Source organism: Odocoileus virginianus, chromosome 18 (assembly GCF_023699985.2).
Source record: "Odocoileus virginianus isolate 20LAN1187 ecotype Illinois chromosome 18, Ovbor_1.2, whole genome shotgun sequence".
NCBI lineage: Eukaryota > Metazoa > Chordata > Mammalia > Artiodactyla > Cervidae > Odocoileus > Odocoileus virginianus.
The window spans coordinates 57,655,640-57,675,430 of record NC_069691.1 but is presented as its reverse complement, the minus strand read 5'-3'; the positions used below and the strand labels follow the sequence as shown (position 1 = coordinate 57,675,430).

Below are 19,791 nucleotides of genomic sequence, written 5' to 3'. Positions count from 1 at the left end.
GGAAAGGGAGGTGGATCAGATGGTAAAGAATGTGCCTACAATGCAGGAGACCTGGGTTCAATCCCTGGGTCAGGAAGATTCCCTGGAGAAGGGAATGGCTACCCACTCCAATATTCTTGCCTGGAGAATTCCATGGACAAAGGAGCCTGGTGGGCTACAGTCCATGGGGCTGCAAAGAGTTGGACAGGACTGAGCAACTAACACTTTCACTTTCATGTATAAAATAGGATAACTAAAAAGAACCTACTGTATAGCACAGAGAACTCTACTCAATGCTCTGTGGTGACCTAAATGGGAAGGAAATCCAAAAAACAGGGAATATATGTATACATATGGTTGATTCACTTTGCTGTACAGCAGAAGCTAACACAACATTTTAAAGCAATTATACACAATACAAATTAATTTTTAAAAAAAGAAATCACTGGGATGAATATTCAATGATAAGCAAAGTATTACAGTAAAGTTCATTATATCTACTTGGCCAGTTTTTATGAAAATATACAAATTGAAGAATAATTATGAAATATTAATGAATCGCTTCAACTCATAAAAATTTCAGATGGACAGAAAATACAAAGTGACATCACAAAATAAAAACTGTAGTCAATGTGCATCTTTAAAGCAAAGATCACTACACACACACACACACACACACACACACACACACACACATACACACACACACACACCCCAAAGAACAGTACTACTTTAAAACAAAAAGATATAATAGTGCCTGGAGAAATCCTACTACCCCTCCATGCTATGCTTTTAAAACCTGCAGTTGGCTCTTCCTTCACACGGTTCAAGTTTCCATGCCCTGTTCACTCAGCTTTCTTGTGAGTCGGAACACCAAGAAGAGACACCGGTTGATTTCTACTTGGACAATGGTCCAGGCACAGCTGCTATAGTCCTGGCTTTCCAGGTAATCACGGATCCTTTGGAAATACATTTTAACCTGTAATCTAATGTTCTCACTGCCCAAGGTGTCACTTTTCTGCTTTGCTTGCAGTTTCATGAGTGCTTCTAGGTATTCCAGCTGTTGATGAAGTTCAACAAGGAACTTTTCTGTGTGACTTTCCTCCCAACCATCCAGAGATACAACTGCCCTGAAGAGGTTGAAGATCTGTTGAAGCATCTCATGAAGAATGGCCAGTACTTGTCCTTTCTGATACTGGTGAGGATTCACAGACTTCTGGGGAAGCAGGAAGTTTTTCCTGTGTGGTAGACACTGCTGAATTGACGAGGTCTGCAGTTTATTCAAAAGTTTTAAACTCTCTTGGTTCACTCTCCTTTGCTGGCAAAGAAACACTTTCAGCTCTTGGGAGCAAACAGTGGAAGAAGCCAACAGAACCAACACAATTTCAAAGAAAGCCTTGTTAATCATGGTGAAGGTCAAATATTCCACTTATCTCTTTGCAGACTGGATAAAGCTCCTACTCTAGTGATTATTTATTTTTGTGCATCTTAGATTATTCTGGAAAGTGTTCTCTTTTGTAGCTTTGTTTTCTAATGTTGTTATTTCTCCAAGTTGACATGTTAAGCTTTCTGGTTCTGTTTTCACAAGGTTTACAGGACATTTCTTCCACTTTCCCCATTGTGTTGGTTTATTTGAGGAAGTAATCAAAAGAATTTGTTTTCTTTGCATGTGTTCCTTGAGACAATAACAGACCAGTCATCCAAAATGATCTTCTATTACTCTCATTATTTATTATACACAAAGTTTCACTCAACACAATATGCTTTCTAAATATTTAGTCAAGCTTATTAACGTTCTTTTACTGAGAGTAAGTTTTTCTTCTTAAAGGAATAGTCTTTCATGGAGTTATGTTTATCAGAGGCTTAGCAGCACCTATATGGTGTGTGTGCGGGTGTGCTAAGTCACTTCAGTCATGTCTGACTCTTTGCGACCCTATGGACTGGGGCCCGCCAAGTTCCTCTTGTCCATGGAAATCTCTAGGCAAGAATCCTGGAGTGGGTTGCCATGCCCTCCTCCAGGGGACTTTCCTGACCCAGGGATCGTACCTAGATCTCTTACATCTGCTGCATTGACTGGTGGGTTCTTTAACACCACCTGGGAAGCCATAACACAGTCAGGCAAAAATTAAACAAAAAAAATTTAACTGAGTAAATTTAAAGGTCAAATTGGTTCCACCGAGCTATAGAAAAGGAAAGGTTTTTAAAGGTAGAAAGGGGGCAGAAAAAAGAAAATTATTAACAAAAACATGTACTGTTTCAGGCAAAGTTGCCTCCCTAAGGGGGATGGAGGTGCCTATACACAGATTACTTCACTACTGCTAACCAGGTAATTCTAGGTTGACTGGTTAAAGGTTACATTCCTGGGGTGTTGAAATTGCAATTAAGTTAAATATTAAGTCTTGGTTTACTGGCATGGGGTTTAGCATAAGCAATTCCATTTTGGGTCTGTTGTCTCCTTTTTACACTACTAAATTTAAAACCTCAAGTAGAACTGTATCTTTGCACAAATGCTTGAGCAGATTAACCTTAAGATATGTATCAGCAATCTTAAATTGCTTTGTGTCTGAGCCAAGCAGTTCAATATCTAAGATTCTAGCCTATGGAAGTAATATGAAAAAGAAAATATTAGCAAAAGAAGATTGTTATAAAATTATTGCAATTGCAGAACATGAGAGACACTGCATAGGTCCAACAATAGTGGAATGGTTAAATAAATGTTGGGAAATCCACATAATGAAATGCTATGTAAACATTATAAATAATCACATCGTATGTGGAAAGAGTTTGAGGGCAGTTGGTTAGTCTATATTCCCTAGGGTACCAATCACTAAAGAAAATCAATGTGACTAGTTTATATCAGTAATGCTTCTTGAATTACAAATTCCCAGTTCCATATTCTTTTTTTAACAATTACCCTTTAAATTAATTAATTTTTTGATTGTGCTGGCCTTTGTTGCTGCACGCAGGCTTTCTCTAGGTGAGGTGAGTTGGGGCTACTCTTTGTTGTGGTGCATGGGGTTCTCACTGTGGCGGCCACCCTTGTTACAGAGCCCAGGCTCTAGGGGCACAGGCTTTAGAAGCTACAGCACCTGGCCCAGTAGTCACAGCAAGTGAGCTCAGCAGTTGCAGTGCCTGGGTTTAGCTGCTCCGCGGCATGTGGGATTTCCCCAGATCAGGAATTGAACCTGTGTCCCCTGCACTGGGAGACAGGAGGATTCTTATCCACTGTACCACCAGGAAGTCTCCAGTTCCATATTCTAAATTCTTCAGAATAAACCTCCAATCAACCGTTCCAATCTTATCTCTCACTGTTGCTCCAAATGTGGCATATGTGTGCATGGTCAGTTGCTTCAGTCATGTCTGACTCTTTGTGACTCTATGGATTGTAGCCTACCAGGCTCCTCTGTCCATGGGATTGTCCGGACTTGTGTGTGTGTTTAGTAATATTTTCTTTCTCTAAAACATCACTTGTTGCCTCCTTCATTCTCAGTACCTGCTGTCCAAGAACTAAGGACTACTTCTCCTTTCAGGCCTAGACTGCTCCCAGTGAGCTATAATCTCTTTCTGGATCCTCACAGAACTTTGCACCTTTTAAGACACTTTTCTTGGTCTGTCTTATAAATGGTTATTTATTTAATTGCCTTACAGCCTTCTAACATTAAGACATCTTACGAATGTATAATAAACACTCCTATTTTTACTGTCTGTACAACTATAGTAGGAGCTTAACAAACCCATATTGTCTTGGACTGACAACGTGCTCTACCACAAAGTAATAACAAGATGTTACATCTCATATTTGACCTTTTTTTTTTTTTTTTTGCAGGTCATTGAGTGAAATCACAAGTGCTGGAAAGAGAATATAAACATGCGTGGCCTCGTCATCTACCAGCTCAATTATATGTTGGTATCATTTAGTCAGTCTGATCTTAATAAACTGAGTCAACATGCTCCATGGAGGAATCTTTTCCTGTTCAAAAGTTCAACTACATCAATCAAAAAGTTTCAAACATTTTGGGTGCTGTGGAATTTGAACTTTTAGATCCAGGTCCATGAGAGTCAAATTACAGAAATCTCTTATCTGAGCTAACAAGGTAAACAGGCTTTAAGCTGATGTCAAGGAGTGGGACTTGGGAAGAAAAGAAAATTTCACACCAAACTGGACAGAGTAGAAACCATTCAAAGGTAGTTATGTCATGTTAAACTTTGTGCCCATGACTATAAACTTAACATCCAAGCCATGTATAGTTTGCACCGAATATTGTTCTATAAAGCATGTTCTCTTTGAAAAGTTTTTAAACTCTTCACAGATCAAAAATTACCTAGCAATTCCATTACAGTTATTAGTTATTTGACATCTGTACATTGTGCTTCTCTGCTTGGTGGTGTCATCAGGGTGACAAATGTCTGAATACTTCATTCATGTTTTCACATCCAGGGCAACTAGTAACTTTATAAAGTGATTCAGTGGCCAAAGGGCTCTGTTCCTTCCCACTGGCTGCTACAGAAGCCAAGTGCTTAAGGAAATGATAGAGAAAAAGAAGAAATCTGTCATGTATTATCAGCTGAATTATGGAATTTGGATTTTGAAGTCACAAAGACCTGGAATGGAATATTCTCTCTACCATTAGCTGGTTGTGTGACTTTGTGCAAATTACTTAATCTCTATCTGCCTCAACTTTTTCATCTCTAATTTATAAAACAGTTTTGAGGATTAGCAGATAAAATATAAAAAATATAGTATGGTGCCTAAGGGTTTCCCTGGTGGCTTAGTGGTAAAGAATCCACCTGCCAATGCAGGATTCGTGGGTTTGATCCCTGGGTTGGGAAAAGCCCCTGGAGAAGGAAATGGCAACCCACTCCAGTATTCTTGCCTGGGAAATTCCATGGACAGAGAAGACTGGCAGGCTACAGTTCACCAGGTCACAAGAGAGTCAGACACAGCTTAGCAACTGAACAGTAACAACAACATGGTGCCTAAATTATGATAAACAATTAATACATATTTGTTGACTTCCACTTAACAAATACTAAATCAGCCACATTCTTCCCAGGGATTCATAGTTATGGTAAAATATTTTTATAGATAGAACAGAAGAATTAAAAATGAAACATTTCTATCTTCTTGTGGCTCTTCTGAGCTGAGTTGCTCTGGGCTTCTGAAAGGGTCTGATCTCACTATATCTGAATTTTTTTTTATTGTGGCAATAACTTCACTAGTGTTTTTAAAAAATTTCTTCTTCTCCCACTTCTTCTCCTCTTTCTCTTCATCTTCTTTCTCTCCCCTCTCCCCCTTCTTTCTCCATCTCTGTGTCTTGGTCTTCCTCTCGCTCAACAAAGACCTATGGCAATTTATAATATACAAAAAGAATAATACCTGTTTTCATAACATTCCAGTTACTTCATCAAGACAATAAATTTTTGACCTGATGTCAAGATAAATCTATAAATCTTTAATGCAGAGCTTCAGGAAAACTATAAGGGTAGTTGAGAATAATTGCTAATCTGTACTCAAGACTTTCACATTATTTTCATCCAATTGACTATAAAACTGTGTTGTTTAATTTCCAAACACTAGAGAATTTTCCAGATATCATACTGTTACTGATTTCTAATTTGAATTTCTTGTGGTTAAAGAAATTTAAATTTATTGAGACGTATTTCATAGCTCAGAATATGTTCTATCTTGGCAATTATCCCATGAGAACTCAAAGGAATTATATTCTGCTTTTGTTGGCTGAACTGTTCTATAAATGGTAATTAGGTCAACTTGGTTGATGGTATTGTTGAAATTTTCTATGCTCGCTCTACCATTTGTTCTATCAACTATTAAGTGATACCTTGAAATCTCAATCAAACGGAGACTTGTCTACCTACTGTTATTATTTCTATCAGTTTTTGCTTCATATATCTTTAAACTCTGCTGTTAGGTACGTCACATTTAGAATTATCATGTCCATTTGATGAGTTGACTTTTATTTTAAAATGTCCCTCTTTTTCCTAGTAATATTCCTTATTCTTGTCAACTTTGTATAATATTATACACTTGTGCTTTTTTTAAATTAGTGTTTTCATGTTATATCTTGTTGTATCCTTTTACTTTTAACCTATACACATTTTTTTTCACATTTAAAATGAGTTTCTTATATATGGCATATAGTTGGATCTTACTTTTTATCCAGTCTAACAATCTTACTTTTTTAATGTAGTGTCTGGGCCATTTTCATTTACTGTGATTATCAATGTGTCTGGGTTTACATCTACCATTTTGCTATATAATTTCTAACTGCCTGTATGTTCTTTTTCCTTTAGATTGATTTTTAAAAAGTGATTCCACTTTACCTCTACCATTGGTTTATTAGCCATTTTATTTTTACAATAGCTTCTCCAGGGTTTACAGTCTATGTTTTTATATGGCATATTACATTTTACTTTCAAATAATATTAAATACCATTTAGAGTATACTGTAAGGATGTTACAATGTATGTCTATCTCCTCCCTTTTACCCTTTATACTATTGTTGTCAGACATCTTCATATGTTTTAAGCCTCAAAGGCATTGATATTGTTCCTTTAAATTAGTCAATTACATAGTAGAGAGATTTTGGAAATCTGTTTTCTATATTTACTCACATATTCACTATCTAACCAACCATACACCATTATCACATATTTACCTACACAGATACCATTCCTAGTGGTCTTCACTCCTTTTTTAAAAAAATTTTGATTGAAGTATAGTTGATTTAGAATGCGGTGTTAACTTCTGCTGTATAGCAAAGTGATTAAGTTGTACACATGCATACAATCTTTATTCTTTTTCATTATGGTTTATCACAGGATACTGGAACATTCCCTGTTCTGTGTATGATTACCTTGTTTTTTGTCCTTCATTCCTTCTTAAAGATCTAAATTTCTATGTGGTATTGTTTTCTTTCTTCTTGAATAATATTTAATATTATTCTTGTATATCTTCCTTTAATATCTTCCTTTAATATTTTTATCTTCCTTTAATATTTCTTGTATTTCAGTTTGACTAGCAATAAATTCTCTTGGCTTTTGTTTGTTTGAAACACTTTTTTCCATTTTTGAAACACTTTTTACTAGGTACAGAATTTTAAGATGACAGGTTTTTTTCCTTTCAGAACTGTATTTAAGGTATTGTCCCACTGTCTTTTGGTTCATATAATTTCTGAAGAGAAGATTGCTATCATTCTTAATTTTATTCCCCTGTACTTAATGTTTCTCCTTGTTCTCTGACAGCTTTTAAGATTTTCTCTCTGTCATCATTTTCAGCAATTCAATTATGATGTGCCTTGAGGTCATTTTTCTCTTGTGTCCTCTGCTTGGGAGTTTTTTGAATCTGTGCTTCTATAATTTTCATCAAAATCAGAAAAGTTTTAGACCTTATTTTTTCCAACATTTTTCATCCTTTTTTAGGACTCTGTTGTAGATATGTCAGACCATTCAGTAGTATCATATGGGCCAATGATGTTTTGTTCATTTATTTTTAGTCTTTTTTATTTTTGACAGATCAATGGCTATAACTTAAAGTTCATCTATATTTTCTTCCTCTCTGAATTTCAAATTCTGACAATTAACTCAATGAGATCACTGACATGTTTGGGTTTTCTCCTTCTCCTCCTCGTGCTGCAGCCTAGAAATTTTCTACACAGTAAGCAGGAGCAGTAACAGGGCTAACTATATTTATTTCCTTTTTCTCAAGGATCATTATTCTATGTTTCCTGTTGCTCAATATTTGAAAGCTATTGTATCATATGTTTTGTTTTTCAGTTGTTTAAAGTGGGAGGGTGCATTGAGTCATCTATCAGGCCTGGAAGTTGAAGTTCTCTCAACATTAATGATCTAAATTAGAAGTTAGCAAACTACAACCCATGGGTCAAATCCAGTTTGCTACTTGTTTTCATAAATAGTTTTATGGGAGCACAACTGTGCCCATTCAATTATGTATCACATATAACACTTTCATGATCTAACTGGAGACTTGAGTAGTTGTGACAAAAATAGGCTTTGTCAGTGACTTCTTAGTTTATCATCTGAATGTATGTTTCTGTTTATTCACTTTTTCCATAAATTGAAGATCTAATGTGACATTTCTCCAAAGAAAACATACAGACGACCAATAAACACATGAAAAGATGCTCAACATCACTAATTATTAGAGAAATATAAATAAAAATTCAATAAGGTATCACCTCACATCGGTCAGAATGGCCACCATCAAAAAACCTGCCAACAATACATGCTGGAGAAGGTGTAGAGAAAAGGGAACCCTCATGCACTGTTGCTGGAGTGTAAATTGATACAGTCACTATGGAACACAGTATGCACATACCTTAAACTAAAATAGAACTACCATATAACCCATAAATTCCACAATTGGCCATATGCCCAGAGAAAACCATAATTCAAAAAGATATATGCACCCCAATGTTCACTGCAGCATTATTTACAATAGCCAGGACACGGAAACTACCTACATGTTCATCCACAGTGTAATGGATAAAGAAGATGTGCTAAATATATACAATGGAATATTACTCAGCCATAAAAAGGAATGAAATTGGGTCATTCGTAGAGATGTGGATGGACATAGAGAATGTCATACAGAGTGAAGTCAGAAAGGGAAAATCAAATATAGTATAGTAATGAATACAAGTGGGATCTAGAAAAATAATATAGATGATATTATTTGCAAAGCAGAAATAGAGACACAGATACAGAGAACAAATGTATGGATACCAAGGGGAAAAGTGAGGGGGGGTGGATTGGAGACTGGATTGACACATGTGAACTACTGAAACTACGTATAAAACAGATCGTTAACCAGAACGTACTGTAGAGCACAGGGAACGCCACTTAATGCACTGGTGACCTGACGGGGAAGGAAGTCCAGAAGGGAGGGGACACACGTCCATGTACACCTGACTCACTCTGCCGTATAGCAGAAACTAACACAACACTGTAAAGCTACTATCCTCCAATACAAATGAGCCTAAAAAATAAAAAAAATTATGCTGTAATTAGAATCCTGACTACCTCTCTGAGTTAAAAATACACGAAAACAGTTCATTAGTAAGGAAGGTATTTAAACCAAAGAATGGCAGTGTAAGATCAATTACTTATAGCCTGATATCAACTTGCATTGTTTTCAAGAGAAATAAAGTTTGCAGCATCTAGTAGTCTAATAACTGTGGTCAACAACATATTATGGCTTTGACCAACTGAACTGTTCCCATAATGCATAAGATTACTAATCACTCTAACTTATATTGAGGTGCTTACTGGTTAGTGTTAAATATTTCTCCCTGTTTTGCCTTGATTACTCGAATGGACATTTATTGCTTTCTGCATATTCACTGCCATCACCCCTCTCCTTTCTGGGGACTATGGACTAAACACATCCTGACTTCTCTGCCTACTCTTGGTTCTTGTGCTTCTGACCAGACTCAACATGATACATGTAGCCCTGATCCAAACTACTCAGTGACTCACTTTGCTTTGGTTTCAGTGATGATTTCAGGAAAGGTCATTTGTCCCAGTGATTTCTCAGCAGTTCCCAAACTTTTTGGAACCAGGGACTGATTTCCTGGAAGACAATTTTTCCACAGACCAGGTGTAGAGGGGATAGTTTCAGGATGATTCAAGTGCATTACATTTATTGTGCTCTATTTTTTAATTTTTGGAAATAGTTTATTATGAAGCAATAAGGAAGGAAATTATTAACATATGTAATATCAGAATATGAACACATATGAAGAGAATCCTATGATAAAGCAAAAAGAATTATTTCCCCCACCCTCCTTTTCACATGTAGTTATGGGATTCACAAGCTACTCAGTCATTATTATGCTTAATACTGTGAGGATCAAATAGTTTTTTTCAGAGATTTTATACTATTTGAATGTAATAGTTAATGGATTCTTAAGTGGTTTTAGTAAGACCATGCTCACCACAAGAATGGAAAATTGTGCACTTTATTTCTAATCTAATGCCACTGCTCATCTGACAGTGTCGGTCCTTGGCCCATAGGCTGGGGACCCCTGCTCTACCCCTGTTTCCTGAGCATAAACTTGCAAATTATCTATTGTAGAATGCAGGAGTTGGAAATGACCTTAAATAGCATGTAATCTCTGCTTCCCTTTCTCTTCCTGAAAAAAAAACTCATTCTGAAGCTAAAAAATGGGTAGAAAAAAGAAAGCACTGCACTGGAAGGGGGCAGGGACCCCTGGTGGTCCAGATGCCATGGTGGGATGGCAGAGTTCAAAGAGGGTGGGGCATGTCTCCAAACGGAGAGATTACCTGGTGTGAGATGTTGGAGCCTGAGAAGACTGAGCATCTGCAGGGAGTGGGGAGGGCAGCTGCTATGAAAAGTCACAGGCTGAGTTGGGCGAGAAAAGCAAAGTTTCCAATGGAAAAAGTTTCAAAGTACTGTACTACAAAATTTTATTATTTGTAAAAGCTGTATAGATTTAAGGTATACAACGTGAAGTTTTAATACACATGTACATCATGAAATGATTACGATACTCAAGCTAATGAACATGTACATTACCTCACACAATTACGTAAATATTTACTAGTTTTAAAAAGTGAAAGAGTAACTTTACAGTGGAAAAGCCCAGCAGCCGCAACCTCATTCACAGGATCAAAGTGAACCCCAAATGGGACAAACTGAAATCATGGATGACCAGAAAAGATTCAACTCAAACAACACAACATCCCCTTTGCACTCTTACTGCCAAGTGTAAATAACTTTAACCATGAAGCACCATTACTTAAACTCAAACTGAGGAACACTGCACAAAACAAAACAAGTCAAAAAGACCAAAGAACTGCTACAGAATGAAAGAAACTAAAGCGACATCCAGTTTTCAATTCTGCATGTAAGGAGCAAGGAAGCAGTGACTGTCTCAATAGTAAGTAAAAAGCTGAACAGACCAGTAAATCAGTAAGTCTTCTAGAATCCATACAAGAGAAGACACAAGGCAAACTGCTCTCCCTCAAATTATGGAGAAAGACAGGAGAATACAGGGAGTAAGAGTTCACCAGAGCAGAGACTCACAGAAGGAAACCACCGTGGGAACCAGCGCATGATAAGAAAGTCTGAACTGTTATTGATGAGTTGCTGAATGCTCAGTGAGATGAAAGAATATCCCTACTGAATATGCAGTGTGATTCTGAACAGTCTTCATTCGCAATTAACAGTATTATTGTACAACTGGACAAATCTAAATGTGACAGCTGCGTATTACATGGTACTAATTTAACAATGCTGATTTCTCAGTTTTGATGATGGTGTTGTGGTTATATGGAAGAAACATTTTTGTTGGTAAGAAATACACATTAAAGTATTTGAGAGTATTAGAGCGTCAGTTTGGCAACTTCAGTTCAGTTGCTCAGTTATGTACAACTCTTTGTGATCCCATGGGCTATACAGTCCATGGAATTCTCTAAGCCAGAATACTGGAATGGGTAGCCTTTCCCTTCTCCAGAGGACCTTCCCAACCCAGGTCTCCTGCATTGCAGGTGGATTCTTTACCAGCTGAGCTACAAAAAACAGCCCAAGAATACTGGAGTGGGTAGCTTATCCCTTCTCCAGCATTATCTTCCCAACCCAGGAATTGAACTGGGGTCTCCTGAATTGCAGGCAGATTCTTTACCAACTGACCTATCAGGGAAGCCCCAGCTTAAATAACCCATTTTTGAAATGTGGTAACTGAGGCATCATAGGGGAGAGCATCCCTCTTTTTACACACTATCATCACCTTTATTGTTCTTTCTTCACCTCTTCAGTTTAATTTAGGCTAAGAATGGCAAAAATGCAGGGTAAAAAAGGCTACACTCCCCACTATGAATATATCAATATAGCATGATGTTTTAGCCCATGAACTCTAAAATATGGCATATTAGATTTAATCCCAACTTTAATTTGTCTGCTGGCTGGTCTTGGGCAAGCTATTAGCATTTCTGTGTCTCAGTTACATTAACGTAAAGACAACTGTCATAATGGCATCCCATGGAGCTTCTGTAATTGATAGAATCCAATTAATATGCTTGTCTCAATGTACAGCACATGGTCTGTGCTCAATTAATATTATTAATATGGTATTTGTATTAGACATTATTAATAGATTACAGCACTCTTTTCCACTGATCCCTAGGTAACTGCTTTCAACATAGCTCTCCAAGCAGACCCCTATTAATCAATCAGCTGCAAATAAGATGCTGTCTATCTTCCATGGATGGTTTCTCAGTAAATGTCGATTAATCCAAAGAAAGAAGGACCAAGTGGTTGCATGTTCTAGAAGCACTTACACAACATGTACTGTTCCTCACAATACTAATTTATTCAACACATTTTTATTGATTGCTTATCTTCCTATCACTGCTTTAGACCTATTATTCAGTGAGGCAGAGATTAAGATCATCAGAATGTGGTTTAATTGGATTAGGATGGCTGAGGAGAAACAATAAAGAAAAATCAAATTATATAGTATAATATAAAATAGAAGTTTAGATCAGAATAAGATCAGTGGGGAGCATCTTTTGTTCCCATCTATTGACCTCTTGGTTATAGAACTTCTGTACATAGAGTGAGCAGAGCAAGCAGCCTAAGATCAACCCCTGAAGGGAACCAGTATTTAAGAAATGAGTAAAAGAGGACACCACAAGGGAACTAAAGAATGACTACTACATTGGTAGAAGGAAAGCCATTTTTCAGGAAAGAAGGACAGTCTAACAGTGTCCAATGTTGATGACTGGATAAGCAAAATAAAGTACTTGAAAGCATATGTTGGAGTTAATGCCTTGGAAGTCATTAGTGACTTTGATAAACAGAATTTTTCAATAGGGTATTCTGGGTGGGAGCCAAATTTCAATGCTTTTAAGAAGTGGAAAAACAATGTAAGCAATGCCAACAAACATTTGATCACTCCAGGGAGGAGAAAAATAGAATGCAAGCAGGAGTAGGATGTTAAATCTTGAAAAAGTTTGTTAATTTCTAACTTTTGACTTGTTTTTAAAGTGAGAAAGACTAGTGGTTGGCTGGAAGAAGTCAGTAGAGAGAGAGAAGAAATGGAACTCAAAGCAGGCTTGGTCTTTGGCAGGAAGGAAAGAGGAACGAATAGGCATTGACACAGGTAGGTAGGTGTGGAAGAGGAAGTTCAGAGTTTCATTCTGATGGTTTCTATTTGGATTCTCGGTGAAGTAGGAGGTTAGATCACTTGATGGGCCATCTTTGGGATCAATATTTGCCTTGGCACATGCTATTTCTTCTGCCTTCAAAAGTTCCTCTTATTTTCCAACCCCTCTTCTCTGGGCTTATATGCCTCCCAGAGGGTGCTAGAGGTAAAGAATCTGGTGGTCAACGCAGGAGACACAAGAGACATGAATTCGATCCCTGGGTGGGGAAGATCCCCTGAAGGAAATGGCAATCCCCTCTAGTATCCTTGCCTGAAGAATCCCATGGACAGAGGAGACTGGCAGGCTACAGTCCATGTGGTTGAAAAGAGTCAGATATGACTGAGCATGCACACACCATATACATGCTCTTATAGCCCCATTCATTGTTCTCATCATGGTCTCTAAAATTTGTGATTATTTTGTTACTTTCTTTCTCTCCTAACAAGGCACTAGCCAAGTCTTTGTTTTGCTTACACTGAAAAGGTCTGGTACATTATATTTCTAGCTTGGAATATAGTATGGATTCAATTAAAAATTGAATGTTTTTAATTCAATAAAAGGAGAGGTATTCTAGGTTTAAGAGAAGAAACAAGATTTAGGGCTGTGACAGCAAAGAATGTTGAGGAAGAGATGGCTGATCAGGTACGAGAGTAATATTGACCTGGCGTGATGGTCATTTATGTTAACTTCGCTGGGCAAAAGAATTTAGATACTTGGCAAACATTATCCTTGATGTTTCTGTGAGACTTAACACTTAAATCAATGGACTCTGAGTGAGACTGACTGTCCTTCATACTGTGGATGGGCCTCATCTGATCAGCCAGAGGTCTAAATAAAACAAAAAATCAATCTCCTCCAAGCAAGAAAGAATTCCACAGTGACTTGAATTGAATCAGCAACTTGCCTTGTACAGCCCACCGTACAGATTTTGGATCTGCCAGCCTCCAAATGTGTATGTCACTGTGTACATACACACATCCCATTAGTTGACTATTAAACTAGGTAGACTGCTGAACCTAAGTTAATAATGGCATCAATTTACCTTGCTTTCAGCAGAAGCAGAGAAAGTCCACAGTCCACCCAGGATTGGGGTTTTGCCAGGTGATATTCCACTGAATGACAATGAAATAATTTCAAGATATTAGTAAGAGAGTAGTAGAAGTGTTGGACCCTGGAATTGATAATAGGTGAGTACGGACCATATACCTAAGTGATCAAGTTCAGGAGTGGGACAGTTCTAAAACCCTCTGATCCTATTTCACAGCTGACTTCTGATTTTCTCTAGTTTGAATACTTGGTTAGATAACATTGTTACTTGTGTTTTCATTCATAAGGCAATATCCAAATAATAGCCACTGCTTACTGAATATACACTGTCTAGGAAACACTTCTGAAAAAGTTTTACGTAGTCAGTCTTTAATCTTCTTCCTTTTTCTCCCTTTCAAACCTCAGCAGGATTTTTTGGTAAAATAATGTGAAGAGTCTCTCTTAGAATTATAACACATCAAAGTTATGAGAAGTGGTTCAGATAGCAAGAGAGAAACTTGTCCTATGTATGTTCTGACAAATTAAATGACCTAAGCTTTTATAAGATAAACAATAAAAGATACCCAAAGCTCTTCAAAGAGAAAAGCTTTAAAAGGCAAGGATGAGGCATAATCTTGAGGACATTTCATCTTGTGGCCAGAAGTGAACCAGGAAATTAGGCAGGGAAGGGAAGAGAGGTTTAACCTGAGGGAAAATGAAGGGGGACAATGAATAGGATGGGACCCTGGACAGCTATCCAAGATGGTCTCTATGGACTGAAAAGTATCTCAATGGGAAAAGCAAAGAAATGGCTTGTATTTTCTCTAACTGCCACGTGGGTTCACTGCTGATTAATGGTAAGATAATTTTCTTTCCAGTAGTAGGCAACACACCCACAATTGTTCAAAATCATTTACTTAACTAACAATTATACCTCTTACTTTGAGGGAGGCATTGTTCTAGGCAAATTACCAATATTAATTCATTTAATACACACAACTATTCTATGAAGTATTATTATTATCCCCATTGTACAAACAAGGACATTCAAAGATTTATTAAATACAAATGCAGTACATCACTAAGAAAATGCACTAGTATTATTTCTAAATTTTGTTTAGGATTTTGGGATTAACATATACACACTACTCTACAAAAAACAGGTAAATAACAAGGACATACAGTATAGCACAAGGAACTCTATACTCAGTATCTTATAATAAGATATAATGGGAAAAAAATTTTAAAGTATATGTAATTTAAAAAGAAAAATTCTAATTTTTATACTATGCTTGAGAGGGAGGTCCTATTATCTCCACTTAAAAATGAAAAGGAAAAAATACTTTTGATTTAAAGAATTAAATAACATTTCCAACCCCATGGACTTGTACTTCTGGTATGAGGAAATAACAGGGTCAAGAATTACCCTCCCATCATAAACAACTAGAAAACTAGACAAAACACAGGCAACAACAATTTTTGGTCACTGGATAACAGGTAGTGGAAGACTGTGATCCTTGAGATGAGAAACAAATGATGCTTTTTGCTTGGAGGCAATTTCTAGACTAGACTGCAGGGAGGATAAACCTCCCTAAACAATCTAAGTTGAAGAAAGAGAGATCAGAGTTTGCAGTGCTCAACACAGCTAGAATTTGCAGGTCACAGTAAGCCACCAGGGCGGAACTGTCTAGAATTTGAGAGGTATATTCTTGAGCCTTTGGGTGTTACTAACGTGTGTTGATGTTAGGTAAAACCTTATAAAGCACAATAAGTACAACCTTCAGAAGAAAATAATTACCATGAACTTTTAAGCTAAAGAGCATATTCAGGATTGGAAATCATTCAAGTTTCCACCAGCCACATAGGAGAATACATCAGGCATTCTATTAGAGATCCCTTAAAGAGCCACTTTTATATGTGGAACTAAATTAGTCCTAAAGTAAAGACTACTCTAGACCTGTCAAGAGAGCTTAAGAATAAGACTAGAAAAAACCAAATTCATCTGCAATCATTATGACTGCCTGACAGAGCAAAATCCAAGACGCTTACAAGAAATACATCAAAATCCAGCACACTAAAATATAAAATCACAATGTCTGGCATTCAATTAAAAATACTGCACATATAAGGAAATAGGAAAACATGACCCATACCTAGGAGAATAATGAGTTAATGAGTCTGACAGAGAAATAATGGAATCAGGCCCCACCCTGAAATAGTACTGCTTCTGAAATTTAGCACACTAGAGGTACAGTACGTGGAGAGTTAGTTAACCTTAGTAAGTCTCCATTTTTGTAAAACTGGCAGGCTAATAATAATGTGGAAGTTATAAGCGTTAATAAGGTAATATACATAAATTGCCTAGTATTAGCAATTTAATATTTACCTATTTCTTGCCCTTCTGAAGTCCTTTTTCCCCTTCAGTTCATATTTACCTAATATTATGAATTCTTCCTCAGATCAAAACTGAACTAAGATTCCCTATCACTGGCCTCTGATGTCAAATATCTCAGTTTAGGCTTATCAATTCTTCCTTTCCTGAAGCAACATTTGAAGGATTAAAAGAGACAAACACCAGAGAAGTCACTGTAACCTCACAGAGCTTTGTCACATTTGGGGTTCATTAATCTCAGAGTCTCGAGGAGACCTTGGTCGGCTTCACTCCTTGGTGGAGCAAAGAGAAAAATAAACCAGGAGACTATAAAATACTAAAGAGTCAGAACATTTGCCCTTTGACTTCTTAACCTAGCCTACACTTTTCCAAAGCTCTAAGCAACTATTAAGAGACAGAGTTGTCTAAAATCAATACTGCTACCTTATATAGCCACCCAAAAGCAGATAATGAAGACTGGTGCCTACCTGGCCCAGAGATCAATGAGTTTGCTGAGTAACACAGTCTGACCACCTAGTCACACATTTCTTTTGGTATAGTACTGGAAGGATGACGAGTGCAGAGGTTATGACCTAAAGTGTTTCCAGGGAAATTCTTAGATTCGTGAGAGTATTATCAAAAGATCAATGAGCTGGTAGGGTATCTAAGTGGTCTATAGATTGCCATGCCAAGAACACAAGTTCACCTGAATTTTAGGTAAAAATATTCTTTGTAGGCTAAGATAAGAAGTGTCTCAAGTAAACAATGTGCTCCTCTAAATAAATAAACTAAAAACGAAGACAAGATATTGCAACTTAAAAATCTCACTAAAGGTGTAGTAGATTTGCAAAGTTCTTTATGAAGGCTGAAAATCTATGCCTAGAACATGGAGGCAGAAACACTGAACAGATTTACTTTGCAAAGTTCTTTATGAAGGCTGAAAATCTATGCCTAGAACATGGAGGCAGAAACACTGAACAGATTTACTTAAATTCAATTTCAATTTTCTAGGTTTAAATTCTTATTAACGTTGGGTCAATTTATCTTCATAATCAACTTCCTGAGGGCACCTCAGTTTGATCCATCTATCACTGTCAAACTTCATTGCATTGTAGGTGGATTGTTTACCAGCTCAGCCACCAGGGAAGCAACCTAGTAAGTCAAGAAAGCTAATCTGTGCGGCCTTGAGTCACGTGTGAATGCAAGATGAGGAAGGTCATTCTAAAGATGTAAAATGGGGAGACTGTTTCCTCAGAGTGGCCCCTCTGGGAATTCAAGAGGAGATGCCTTAGAAATGGTAACACACAGCCAACAACAGGTAGCAACTGGGGCGTGGGTGGAGCAAACTGGAACAATGACAGGGTCTTTGATAAGCATCTTGTGTGGCGACAGTTCTCCACTTTGGGGCAGAAATAAAGGTTTTATAAAAAGTCTTCAGACTCAGAAACAAATGTCCTCTTTGTCGCTGTGACTGGGTAGCAAATACAACCAGGTCATAAAATGAAACCATTCATTAGCCTTGGGAATATAAATGGAGCCTCTTCCTGCTCATCTCACCCATCCTGAAAGTCAGAACAAGACTAAGATCACCCTGAAATGAACTGACTCCCCTGCTGGCGGTGTACTGTTACTTTCAAAATGGTTTAGTTACACCAGGTTCTGACGTCCTTACGGTTTTTTTTAAGTATGCATCAGTATGCACAATATATTTTTTCAAATTTTAAAATTATATTTTATTGGACTATAGTTGCTTTGCAATGTTGTTAGTTTCTGTTGTACAGCAAAGTGAATCCGCTATATGTTTATATATATCCCCTCTTCTTCAGATTTCCTTCTCAGGACTCATAATACTATGTACAAGGCAGAAAACAGCATTTTAAAAGAAAGCATCTTATATCATAGAAGGGGGAAAATGGACACTATGAAATACTGCCAGTCAGCTGTTATTGGGATAGAGAGTTGAATATAATGTATTGTACTACTACAACTTTGAGGTTATTTGGAGGAATTTCAGAAACCAAGGAAACACATTATTTTATATTCATCACATGGACTTTTAAAAAACATATAATTTTGAATCATAGCTCATGGCCACATTTTTTGTATTTTCACATTACCATCCCATACAGTTTAAGAAAAATATTGCTTTTTTTATCCCCAAAGAAGGGTACGAGGCTAAAAACTATAGCGGTTAGTTTTAGATTTTAGTAAAATTGAACTTTTCCATCTCTAATTCATGTCTACTCAGCCATAATTAGAAAATCACACAGATATGTACGGTGGGGGAGGAGTAAGGTAGGAGACCAAGGGCATGAAGATAGGCAATAGGCACAAAGCATTTTGTAATTCACCAAGTATAGGCACAACCACTCTTCTAAACAAGAAAAGCACTCAATTTTCTGAAAGCCTAAAATTTTATATTAGCACTTATTAATTTTAAAATTATTAGTGATTAAGGACTTTCCTGATGGCTCAGATGGTAAAGAATCTGCCTGCAACATGGCAGACCTGGGTTCGATCCGTGAGTTGGGAAGATCCCCTGGAGAAGGGAACGGCTACCCACTCCAACATTCTGACCTGGAGAAATTCCATGAAGAGAGGAGCCTGGCAGGCTACAGTCCATGGGGTTGTAAAGACTTGGACATGACTGAGTGACTTTTACTTTTATTTTCAAGATAAAGAAGACCACTGGTTCTTTGACTCAATGCAACAAAGATTTTGCAAGTTAAAGCTAGATGATCTACTGCTAAAATGAAATAATGGCAAGCATTATTATCAATGCATATACAATAAGTTAATGAATAGTTTTCTCTAAATTGTAAGCATCTTCATCATAAATTGGTCTTAAACCAGTAGTGTGGGCAGTGATTTATCTTGATATCTCAAGGTGGTTTCTGATTTGTCCATAATATATAATTAAGGCTGTCATAGCAATAATTCATGAAGTTCTTACAATAACACCATGACTCCTACATGTTCTCTCCCTTAAAGACATTAGAAAACAATAGATGAAGACCACTGAGCTTAAATAAATAAAGAGAAAGGTACCCAGGCATCTTTCTGGGCTTCAAACAAAAATGAGGACTCTGGCTGTTGTCTGTGGAAAAGAAGAGCCCGGCCCATTAGGCAATGTTGATACCCTTGGCCATCTTTTCAAAGGATGAAGTTTCAGCAAGTACTACACAGTTAATTCTGAGACTTTTCTGGAA

The 19,791-nt window shown here is 37.1% G+C and overlaps 2 protein-coding genes across 4 annotated transcripts in view; both read right to left on the bottom strand.

Moving 5' to 3' along the window:
* The window catches only part of LOC110144829 (uncharacterized), a 102,392-nt gene that overhangs the window by 38,859 nt on the left and 43,742 nt on the right, over positions 1-19,791 (bottom strand). The gene's annotated exons all lie outside the window — the stretch shown is intronic.
* Positions 702-10,066, bottom strand: IFNE (interferon epsilon). Its single transcript, XM_070480745.1, has one exon. It carries the CDS (start codon positions 1,385-1,387, stop codon positions 806-808), a length of 582 nt encoding a protein of 193 aa, XP_070336846.1. The 5' UTR covers positions 1,388-10,066; the 3' UTR covers positions 702-805.